The following is a 12,857-nucleotide window of genomic DNA, read 5'->3' as shown; positions in this document are numbered from 1 at the left end:
TTGCTGAATTTTTCGTTTCCTTTCTCTAATTTTAGTTTGCCTTCACAAAATGTTATGAAACTTATACACAGTGCTTATTACCACAAAACACAGATCAATTTGAATTTTGGTGGCGTCACTTTAACTGTTCTAGAGTTATGCCCCTTTATAAATGGAAAAATTGCAAAATTTTTATTTTCTTCTAAATATTAAGTAATTTTTAAATTGGAGTTATCTTCCTTTGTCCATGATTATAGTTGAATCAACTACAATCAATGCTTTATACAATGCAGTGTTTAATTTTGACTTCCACTGATAAAACACAGATCAAGTTGAATTTGGGTAGTGTCATTTTAACCATTATTGAGTTATGCCCCTTTATAAATCGAAAGATTGCAAAATTTAAGTTTCCATTCTGTAACTTAAGTTTGCCCCAACCAAACATTATGAACCCTATACACAATATTCATTACCACAAAACTAAGATCAAGTACAAATTTTTTGTTTCCGTTTTCTAGCTTTAGTTTGCCTCAACCAAATGTTATGAAACTTATACACAATGCTTATTACTACATAATACAGATTGAGTACGAAATTTGGTGGCGACACTTTTACCATTCTTGAGTTATGTCCCTTTATAAACACAAAAATTGCTGAATTTTTCGTTTCCACTCTCTAACTTTAGTTTGTCTCAACCAAATGTTATAAAACTTATACACAACCGTTCTAGAGTTATGCGTGTTTACAAATAGAAAAATTGCTGAATTTTTAGTTTCTGTTCTCTACTTAAGTTAGCCTCAACCAAATGTTATGAGATTTACACACAATGCTTATTACCACAAAACTCAGATCAGGTTCAAATTTGGGTAGCGTCACTTTTACCATTCTTGAGTTATGTCCCTTTATAACTATATGATATGCAAGCGGGGGCATCATCTGTGTCCACATGTGGACACTATCCACATTTATTTACAACATTACTTTATTACAGATCAGAAGTTTCAACGGATTAGTCCATGATAAACAATACATTGAATGGTTTTCTGGTAGTAATATTCTACAGAATGCTAAGGAGATTGTCCGAGAAGTTTTGGTGCCAATTCCCCTGGAGGATAAGCAATTCTCACTTCTATCTAGTCTAGAAGAAATGTTTCACTTAGCTCCTAGTTCTTTATCAAGTAAGTTAACAAACTGCCCATTATTTAACAAACTGACAATACTAACCTGGATGTTTATATGACCTAATGACATAGAAGTTAACAACTATAGGTCACTGTACGGTACCTCAGTATGTTATTAAGGTAGTATGGAAGTATATACAAAGAATGCTAGAATTATTTAAACTGTGGGAAAAGGTTGTTTTTTGTATTTTTTTTCCAAACATATAAGTATATGTCACTGAGCTTGTTAAAGATCTAAAGGTTGTGCAAGTTCCAATACTGTGAAAGTATTATACAGGAAAAAACACCCTTTTATGTGACGTAACTTAAACTAAATGATGGAATTATGAAATTAAACATTAAGAGACAGATCTTATATACTTACAAAAAAGGGAAAGAGAAAAAAATGGTCACCATACTTGTTTTCTTGCTACATAGTAGAATGATTAGAACAGCTCAACATCATATAATCAAATTATATAAATTTTTAAATAAATGTAAGATTACATAAACTTCACATTTGTATTTTTTTAAAGCAAATCATGAATCCTAGTGGGAGAATCTTGCTCACATGGCTATTGTGACTAGCCCTGCTTCAATCACGCTGGTTTAAACTGAACTAGAAATGTTTCATGCAGCTTAAATACTTTATACCTGTATGAATGTCATAAATATTATGTCAGCTGTAGTATGTCATTTAAGTCTTCAACAGCACATATTAAGATAGAGATGATTAAACTTTATTATTGTTATTCAGTATCTGGAGGACCTATTACAGCAGCACATTCAGGACAGATTCCAGCAGTCAATCCAGTCCCTGTTCCTACAGAAATAGAGTTTGACAATGACCCATTCCCACTGGTTCCAATTCATAAGTTACCTGCTCCTACAAGTGCCAAACATGTCTCTTCAAAGTTTGAAAATAAAGGTGTAGAAACTGATAAAGCTCAATATACAAATGTGCCAATTAATGAAAGCATAATATCTTTACTGTTTAAACTTCATGCTAAATTATCTGGGAAAGAAGAACAATATATTCCCTTGTCAAGATCAAATCGATCTATCGGTGACGCTCCTATTGGGGATGGACCTTATTTTATTGGTCAAGTTCTAGATAAATTATCTCAACAAAGTACCAGTTGTGCCAGAAACATTGAGGAACTGTACAGTGTGACGAGTCCAAAGAAAGACAACATGAAACACTCAGAAAGAGATGAGGAAAGGTATGCTAAGTCAGGGCATGAATATATTTAATCTCATAAAATGTTCAATTATTTATTTGGGACAACACCAAATAAAAACTGGGAGAATATTTTTTGGATAAAACAAAAAAGATAAAAGAAATATCAAAATGACTGATTTTGGTGTTGATATGAAATCTAAGATAACTTTGCCATCATTAAGAAACTTGTTTATTTTCTTCTTCTCTGATCTAATGATATGCCTTCATGATTATATGATGGTCCTTCATGATTTTTGTAATTTGATCAATGATTTTGCCACTTTGAAGCATTGCTGATCCTTTTCATTAATATATACATCTTGAAATCCCTGTACATGGAATATCACACCGATTTACCCTAATCACTTATTGATTGAAGCACTGTTCTTATTTGGATGCCATTGGTACTTGTTATAGACCTTTCAGAGCATTTGGCATGAAAGAAAAGCTCCTTTTTAGCTCACCGGGGCCCGAAGGGCCCCATGTGAGCTTATGCCATCACTTGGCGTCTGTCATCGTCTGTCGTCGTCTGTCGTCGAAAACTATTTAAAAAATCTTCTCCTCTGAAACTACTGTGCCAAATACCTTCAAACTTTAACTAAATGTTCCTTAGGGTATCTAGTTTATAAATTGTATCCGAAGTTTTGATCCATCGACAAACATGGCCGCCATGGCTAAAAATAGAACATAGGGGTCAAATGCAGTTTTTGGCTTATATCTCAAAAACTAAAGCTTTTAGAGCAAATCTGACGAGATAATATTGTTCAATTGGTCAAAATCTATCAGCTGTGAAATTTTCAGACGAATCGAACAACCCATTGTTGGGTTGCTGCCACCGAATTGGTAGTTTTAACAAAATTTTGCAGTTTTTTGTTAGTATTTTGAATATTATTATAGATATATATAAACTGTAAGCAGCAATAATGTTCAGCAAAGTAAGATCTACAAAAAAGTTAATATGACTATAATTGTCAATTGACCCCTTAAGGAGTTATTGCCCTTTAAAGACAATTTTACACAATTTGTTCATTAAGTTTGCTAACATTTAAAAATCTTCTCCTCTGAAACTACTGGGCCAATTACCTTCAAACTTTAACTAAATGTTCCTTAGGATATCTTGTTTATAAATTGTATCCGAAGTTTGTATCCATCGACAAAAATGGCCGCCATGGCTAAGAATAGAACATAAGGGTCAAATGCAGTTTTTGGCTTATATCTCAAAAACTAAATCTTTTAGAGCAAATGTGACATGGGGTAAAATTGTTTAATTGGTCGAGATCTATCGGCCCTGAAATTATCAGACCAATCGAACAACCCATTGTTGGGTTGCTGCCACTGAATTGGTAGTTTTATCAAAATTTTGCAGTTTTTATACGACCGCAAAAATTGAAAATTTTTTGGTCGTATATTGGTATGACGTTGGCGTCGTCGTCGTCGTCGTCGTCGTTGTCGTCGTCGTCGTCGTCGTCGTCCGGCGTCGTCTGGCGTCGTCCGAAGACACATTGGTTTTCGCACTCTAACTTTAGTTTAAGTGAATGGATCTCCATGAAATTTTACCATAAGGTTCAATACCATGAAAGAAAGGTTGGGATTGATTTTGGGGGTTATGGTACCAACAGTTAAGGAATTAGGGGCCAAAAAGGGGCCAACAATAAGCATTTTTGTAACTTCCAGACAATAACTTGTGTGTAAGTGTATGGATCTCTCTGACATTGTACCACAAGGTTCCATATCACAAAGGGAAGGCTGTAATTGATTTTGGGGGTAATTGCCTCAAAATGTTAGGAATTAGGGGCCAAAAAAGGGGCAAAAAACAAGCATTTTTCTAGTTTCATGACAATAACTTGTGTGTAAGTGTTTGGATATTTCTGAAATTGTACTACAAGGTTCCATATCACAAAGGGAAAGCTGGAATTGAGTTTGGGGGTAATTGCCCGAAACGTTTAGGAATTGGGGGCCAAAAAGGGGCCAAAAATAAGCATTTTTCTAGTTTCCAGACAATAACTTGTGTTCAAGTGTATGGATCTCTCTGAAATTGTACTGCAAGGTACCATACCACAAAGGGAAGGCTGAGATTGAGTTTGGGGGTGATGAATCATAAGGGGGTTCAAAAAATTTTGGGGGGGGATTTTTTTTTTTCTTTTAAAATTTTCCATTTTAAGTTGGTTATTTCTGATTTATATTTAAAAGCAAATAATAATGATATGGTAGGAGATACACACCAAACAGGATGTGTAAATTATTATATAATAAGTATTGTGCAATAGCAAGAAATTTTCAATTGCACAGTATTGCACAATAGCAAGAAATCTTCAATTGCACAGTATTGCGCAATAGCAAGAAATCTTCAATTGCACAGTATTGCGCAATAGCAAGAAATATCCAATAGCACAATATTGCGCAATAGCAAGAAATTGTCAATTGTACAGTATTGCGCAATAGCAAGAAATAATCAATTGCACAGTATTGTGCAAAAGAAGATACTTCGTATAAATTGCTTATTTCTTGATCAATTTCAATGGGGTTTTATTCTTGAATTCTTGGGGTTCTTTAATATGCTGAATCTAACCGTGTATTAAGTTTTTGGATTTTGGGCCCCGTTTTTAAATTGGTCCACATTGAGGTCCAAAGGGTCCAAAATTTTACTTTGTTTGATTTCATCAAAAATTGAATTATTGGGGTTCTTTGATATTCCGAATCTAACCGTGTATTTAGATTCTTAATTTTTGGTTCTGTTTTCAAATTGGTCTACATAAAGGTCCAAAGGGTCCAAAATTAAACTTAGTTTGATTTCAACAAAAATTGAATATATGGGGTTCTTTGATATGCTGAATCTGACCATGTATTTAGATTTTTGATTATGGGCCCAGTTTTTGAGTTGGTCCAAATCGGGGTCCAAAATTAAACTTTGTTTGATTTCAACAAAAATTGAATATATGGGGTTCTTTGATATGCTGAATCTAACCATGTATTTAGATTTTTGATTATGGGCCCAGTTTTCAAGTTGGTCCAAATCGGGGTCCAAAATTAAACTTTGTTTGATTTCAACAAAAATTGAATATATGGGGTTCTTTGATATGCTGAATCTAACCATGTATTTAGATTTTTGATTGTTGGGCCCCGTTATCAACTTTGTCCACATTGAGATCAAAAGGGTCCAAAATTAAACTTTGTTTGATTTCATCAAAAATTGAATATATGGGGTTCTTTGATATGCTGAATCTAACCATGTATTTAGATTTTTGATTATGGGCCCAGTTTTCAAGTTGGTCCAAATCGGGGTCCAAAATTAAACTTTGTTTGATTTCAACAAAAATTGAATATATGGGGTTCTTTGATATGCTGAATCTAACCATGTATTTAGATTTTTGATTATGGGCCCAGTTTTCAAGTTGGTCCAAATCGGGGTCCAAAATTAAACTTTGTTTGATTTCAACAAAAATTGAATATATGGGGTTCTGTAATATGCTGAATCTAACCGTGTATTAAGTTTTTGGATTTTGGGCCCCGTTTTTAAATTGGTCCACATTGAAGTCCAAAGGGTCCAAAATTTAACTTTGTTTGATTTCATCAAAAATTGAATTATTGGGGTTCTTTGATATGCCGAATCTAACCGTGTATTTAGATTCTTAATTTTTGGTTCCGTTTTCAAATTGGTCTACATAAAGGTCCAAAGGGTCCAAAATTAAACTTAGTTTGATTTTAACAAAAATTGAATTTTTAGGGTTCTTTGATATGCTGAATCTAAACATGTATTTAGATTTTTGATTATGGGCCCAGTTTTCAAGTTGGTCCAAATCGGGGTCCAAAATTAAACTTTGTTTGATTTCAACAAAAATTGAATATATGGGGTTCTTTGATATGCTGAATCTAACCATGTATTTAGATTTTTGATTTTTGGGCCCTGTTATCATTTTTGTCCACATTGAGATCAAAAGGGTCCAAAATTAAACTTTGTTTGATTTCATCAAAAATTGAATTCTTTGGGTTCTTTGATATGCTGAATCTAACCATGTATTTAGATTTTGGATATTGGACCATAATAGGTGAATGTCCAATTTAAAATTTTTAAGTTCTTAGACCACATTCATTCTGTGTCAGAAACCTATTCTGTGTCAAATATTTAATCACAATCCAAATTCAGAGCTGTATCAAGCTTGAATGTTGTGTCCATACTTGCCCCAACTGTTCAGGGTTCGACCTCTGCGGTCGTATCAAGCTGCGCCCTGCGGAGCATTTTATTTGTTATTATTTTGAATATTATTATAGACATATATAAACTGTAAGCAGCAATAATGTTCAGCAAAGTAAGATCTACAAAAAAGTTAATATGACCAAAATTGTCAATTGACCCATTAAGGAGTTATTGCCCTTTAAAGACAATTTTATACAATTTGTTCATCAAGTTTGCTAACATTTAAAAATCTTGTCCTCTGAAATTCAGGTGAGCAATTCAGCCTCTTGAGAGCCTCTTGTTTTATATTCTTTTTTAGCACACGGGGGCCACCTTTGGGCCCCATGTGAGCTTATGCCATCACTTGGTGTCTGTCATCGTCGTAAACTATTTCAAGAATCTTGTACTCTGAAACTACTGGGCCAAATACCTTCAAACTTAAACTGAGTGTTCCTTAGTGTATCTAGTTTATAAATTTTATCCCAAGTTTTGATCCATCAACAAACATGGCAGCCATGGCTAAAAATAGAACACAGGGGTCAAATACAGTTTTTGGCTTATATCTCAAAGACTAAAGCATTTAGAGCAAATCTGACATGTGGTAAAAATGTTTAATAGGTCAAGATCTATCAGCCCTGAAATTTTTCAGACGAATCGAACAACCCATTGTTGGGTTGCTGCCACTAAATTGGTAATTTTAAGGAAATTTTGGGTTATCTTGAATATTATTGACTGTAAACAGCAAAAATGTTCAGCAAAGTAAGATCAACAAAAAAAAGTTTTAAATTGTCAATTGACCCCTTAAGGAGTTATTACCCTTTAAGGACAATTTTACACAATTTGTCCATCATGTTTGCTAACATTTAAAAATCTTCTCCTCTGAAACTTCTGGGCCTCATACTTCTAAACTTTAACTGAATGTTCCTTAGGGTAACTAGTTTATAAATTGTATCCGAAGTTTTGATGCATTAACAAACATGGCCGCCATGGCTAAAATTAGAACATAGGGGTCAAATGCATTTTTTTGGCTTTTATCTCACTCAGAAACTATAGCAGTTAGAGCAAAAGTGACACGTAGTTAAAGTGATTGATATGTCAAGATCTATCTGCTATGAAATTTTCAGACCAAGTGGACCCATTGTAGGGTTACTGTCCGAAATAGTTTATTTTTATGAAATTTTACTGTTTTTGGTTGTTATCTTTAATATTATAATAGATAGAGAGAAAGTGTAAATAGCAAAAATGTTCAGCTAAGTAAGATCTACTAATAAGTCAAATGATCAAAATAATTGACTCCTTAAGGAGTTATTGCACTTGAAACGTTTATTGTTTACATTTTTTTGTGCAAGTCTATTACTTTTTCAAAAATCTTCTTCTCTGAAACTACTGAGCCAAATACTTCCAAACTTTTACTGAATGCTCCTTAGGGTATCTAGTTTCTAATTTGTATCCGAAGTTTGGATCCATCAACAAACATGGCCGCCATGGCTAAAAATAGAACATAGGGGACAAAAGCAGTTTTTGGCATATATCTCAAAAACTACAGCAGTTAGATCAAAAGTGATAAATGGGCCATGATCTATCTGTTGTGAAATTTTCAACGAGTTCGACAACCCATTGTTGGGTTATTGTTGGAAATAGTTTATTTTTTATTAAATTTTACTGTTTTTGGTAATTTTCTTTAATATTATAATAGATAGAGAGAAAGTATAAATGGCAATAAATGTTCATCAAATAAGATCTACAAATAAGTCAACATGATCAAAATACTCAATTGACCCCTTGAGGAGTTATTATCCTTATTTTTTTACATTTTTTGTGAAAGTCCAATTACTTTTTCAAAAATCTTCTTCTCTGAAACTATTTTGCCAAGTACTTAAAAACTAATTGAATGTTCCTTAGGGTATCTAGTTTATAGATTGTATTTGGGGATTTGATCCATTCAAAAACATGGCGGCAGTTTCTTAAAATAGAACATAGGGGTCAAATGAAGTTTTTGGCTTTCATCTCAAAAACTAAAGCAGTAAGAGCAAAACTGACATAGGTGAAAGTGTTAAACAGGTTTAGATCTACTTGTCAAGTAATCTTCAGACCAATAGGACAACTTATTGTTGGGTTACTGTCCAAAAATAGTTAATTTTTAGGAAATTTTACAGTTTTGAGTTATGTATTATATTAATATTATTATAGAAAGAGAGAAAGTGTAAATGACAAAATTGTTCAGCAAAGTAAGATCTACAAATAGGTCAAATGCCTGAAACTGAAATTACAGCCAGGTGAGCGATATCAGGCTCTCATGAGCCTCTTGTTTTATGAAAGTAATAAAATTGAGAATGGAAATGGGGAATGTGTCAAAGAGACAACAACCCGACCATAGAGCAGACAACAGCCGAAGGCCACCAATGGGTCTTCAATGCAGCGAGAAACTCCTGCACCTGGAGGCGTCCTTCAGCTGGCCCCTAAACAAATATGTATAGTAGTTCAGTGATAATGGACATCATGCTAAACTCCAAATTATACACAAGAAACTAAAATTAAAAATGATACAAGACTAACAAAGGCCAGAGGCTCCATACTTGGGACAGGCGCAAAAATGTGGCGGGGTTAAACATGTTCTTTGAGATCTCAACCCTCCCCCTATACCTCTAGCCAATGTAGAAAAAACAAACGTACAACAGTACGCACAGTAAAACTCAGTTTAAGAGAAGTCTGAGTCTGATGTCAGAAATAGAAACAAAAGAAAATAAACAAAATGACAATAATACATAAATAACAACAGACTACTAGCAGTTACTGACATGCCAGCTCCAGACTTCAATTAAACTGATTGAAAGATTATGTCTTCATCATATGAATATCAGGCACAATCCCTCCTGTTAGGGGTTTAGTATTATACCATCATAAAATATATGAGAACATAACCCGTGTCATCCCAACAACTGGTTTTAGAATAAATATGTTTAATTCCGATGCAAAGACCCTATAAGTGAATCAATATTAAAGCCAAAATATGCAATCTTTAATGACCTGACAACAGTATCGTAACTATATCCCTTCTTAATAAGTCTGTTTAAAGGTTTTGTTAGCTTTTGAGGTGAATACTGACTTTTTTGTGCTTTGTAAAGAATATTACCATAAAAGATTGGATGTGAAATACCCGAACGTATAAAATGTCTGCATGTTGAGTTATATTTACGAATGATGTCCTTATACCGATGATAAAATTTAGTAAATGTTTTGACTAGTTTATGATATCGAAAACCCTGGTGTAATAATTTTTCAGTAATACATAAATTTCTCTCGCTTAAATCTAATTCGTTGTTACATACACGAGCGAATCGTACAAGTTGAGATATATGAACACCATAGGATGGTGACAAGGGAACGTCACCATCTAAAAATGGATAATTAACGATAGGAAATGAAAAATCATCTCTTTTATCATAAATTTTTGTATTAAGCTTCCCGTTAGTGATATAGATATCAAGATCGAGGAAAGGACAGTGGTCATTGTTAGTATTAGCTTTATTTAAAGTAAGTTCAACAGGATAAATTTCTTTAGTATACATACTGAAGTCGTCATTATTGAGAGCCAATATATTATCCAAATATCTAAAAGTATTGTTAAATTTTTGTATCAGATGTTGTTTCGATGGGTCTTTGCTGATTTGAGTCATAAATGGGAACTCATAACAATACAAAAACAGGTCCGCAATAAGTGGTGCACAGTTAGTCCCCATTGGAATTCCGATAACTTGACGATATACGGAATCTCCAAAGCGAACAAAAATGTTGTCAAGTAAAAATTCAAGGGCAGATATAGTATCAAAGCATGTCCAATTTACATAGCTCTTTTGTTTGTTGCTACTAAAAAATGACCTAAAAGAGTTTGAACATATGTATTCGCATTACGACTTTTTAAATGCCCATCTAATTAGGTGTGTGAATTTTTTCTTAATAAGAATATGAGGCAAAGTGGTATATAGGGTAGAAAAATCAAAACTTTGAACAGATTCAAAATCACCAATATATGCATGCAATTTATCAAGTAGTTTCTTTTGTTTCCTATTTAATGTATAGCATTGTCAAATAGCAATAATCGGTAATTTTTCAGAAGGAGAAAGGCCAAAGAAAGACAAAAGAAACTTATGGAACAATTTGCAAACAAACAGAAAGCCTTCATGGAACAAAATAAAGAAGCAGATATATCTGGTAAATGTTGTTTGATGTCTCATCTCAGTCAAAATAAACTGATTCGAAAAAGAAATTTTATATCATGTTGAAAACAAATATGATAGATCAAATTGTGTGTGTGTGTGCCAGTAAAGATATATTAAAATCAAATGGTGTGTTGAAAGAAAAGTCTCTTCACCCTAAAACTATCATTTTCCCAAGTATTTGTCTTTTTTTCAAATGATATAAATTGTATAATCTAAGCAAAGAAACCCAGCCATTATTACATTGTTTTTTTTATTTCAGATGATGACACTAAACCTAGTTCGTCATCAGAATCACAGACTGGTTCCTTTACTGCTGGTATAGAAAAGGAGTATGAGTGTGTTATATGTGGTCACAGTAGTCCCTCTACTGAAGACAAAACCATTGGTTTGGTAGTGTTGATGCAAGCAACAAGTGGTGTGTTACATTATTTATGCATGTTCTATCTAACAGTTTCGCATTTTTGTCGAGCCTGCGACTTTTGTCGCAAAAGCCAGACATAGTGATCCTACATTCCGTCGTCGTTGGTGGCGGCATCCACAAATATTCACTCTGTGGTTAAAGTTTTTGAAATTTTAATAACTTTCTTAAACTATCCTGGATTTGTACCAGACTTGGACAGAAGCTTATTTATGGTGATAAGATAGTATCAAGAAGTAAATTTTGTAAAAAAAAATCCTGTTTATCCATATTTTACTTATAAATGGACTTAGTTTTTCTGCCATTTAACATTACATTCACTCTGTTGTTAAAGTTTTAAAAATTTTAATAACTTTCTTAAACTATCCTGGATTTGTACCAGACTTGGACAGAAGCTTGTTTATGGTGATAAGATAGTATCAAGAAGTAAATTTTGTATAAAAAAAAAATCCTGTTTATCCGTATTTTACTTATAAATGGACTTAGTTTTTCTGCCAGTTAACATTACATTCACTCTGTAGTTAAAGTTTTAAAATTTTAATAACTTTCTTAAACTATCCTGGATTTGTATCAAACTTGGACAGAAGCTTGTTTATGATCAAAAACTAGTATCTAGAAGGAAATTTTGTAAAAATTATCTTCTTTATCATTTGTTCATTCAATAAATTTATGTTTCAACTCTTTTATAAATCTATAGATTTGATTGCATACTGTATTCATTTTTTACAAGCATAACTTTTTTCATACATTTCAAACGTTTTTTTTCATTAACTGTAAATCTATTATGTGCATTCCCCCATCACACTGAAAACATAGACAACAGCAAAAGTAGGCGAGACACTGGGTTCCGTGGAACCCTTACAAATTTTTTATAAATATTGAAAAAAAGTGGTATTTATATGTTTCCAAGGGAATAATTGGAATAAACTGAAATTGAAAACCACATCATTCACGACAATAAGAGAATTTATTTTCCGAGTTTTTGTGAATGACCTTAAAAATTGATCTTATATTGATCAATCAAGAGTTTGGAGATAACTCCAATATTTAGAACAGGGATGTTCAGAATTCTGAAGATTGGTCATCAAAAATAACTTTGAATAAGAATTTGACAAATAAATTTTAAATCATCAATGATATTTATAGAAATTTACTTTGAAAATATAATTTCACAACTAGATGGCTATGTGGATTTTATTTACAAGATTTTTGTCCAATAACCATGACTTATTTGTATAGAGATTAAAAATTATCTGCTTCTCTTGTTTTACACAATAAAAATAACGCAGTAACTTTGATTACAGTACTTGGTCATAGATTACAGACAGACACACCTATAGAACTTCCAGTGGATGGAGGGAAGTTTAAGTTCCATCCTGTCACATGTGCTTCTATGCATAGGAAAAGATTGAAGACATTGTTTGAACATTTTGATGAGGTTTGTAGTAAATGTGTTGATAGATCACCTTATATTTCATGGAAGGAGTCGTTGATGATTCATATCTGATATAAATATATTTCAAATCTTTGACATTATTATTACTTAGGGGTCTGAACCCATATAAAGTTATCCAAACTAACCCTAAACCTAACCCTTACCCACATCTAACCCTAAAACCTAACCCTAACCTAGAACAAACCCTAAATTAACTGTAGCCGTAAATGAACCTTAACCCTAAATTAA

At 32.9% G+C, this 12,857-nt stretch overlaps 1 protein-coding gene across 1 annotated transcript in view; it reads left to right on the top strand.

Annotated features, from left to right (window-relative positions):
• Positions 1-12,857, top strand: part of LOC127730583 (E3 ubiquitin-protein ligase UBR3-like) — a 110,338-nt gene that overhangs the window by 48,574 nt on the left and 48,907 nt on the right. Inside the window, exons 19-23 of the mRNA XM_052239035.1 lie at positions 971-1,157; positions 1,897-2,362; positions 10,650-10,747; positions 11,015-11,170; positions 12,478-12,611. Of these exons, the coding sequence (XP_052094995.1) occupies positions 971-1,157; positions 1,897-2,362; positions 10,650-10,747; positions 11,015-11,170; positions 12,478-12,611 (1,041 nt within the window). The remainder of the gene's footprint in view (positions 1-970; positions 1,158-1,896; positions 2,363-10,649; positions 10,748-11,014; positions 11,171-12,477; positions 12,612-12,857) is intronic.

The sequence above is a fragment of the Mytilus californianus genome, unplaced genomic scaffold (genome assembly GCF_021869535.1).
Source record: "Mytilus californianus isolate M0D057914Y unplaced genomic scaffold, xbMytCali1.0.p SCAF_2, whole genome shotgun sequence".
Taxonomy (NCBI): domain Eukaryota; kingdom Metazoa; phylum Mollusca; class Bivalvia; order Mytilida; family Mytilidae; genus Mytilus; species Mytilus californianus.
The sequence above is the reverse complement of the archived record's forward strand: the minus strand, read 5'-3'. Positions and strand labels throughout refer to the sequence as shown.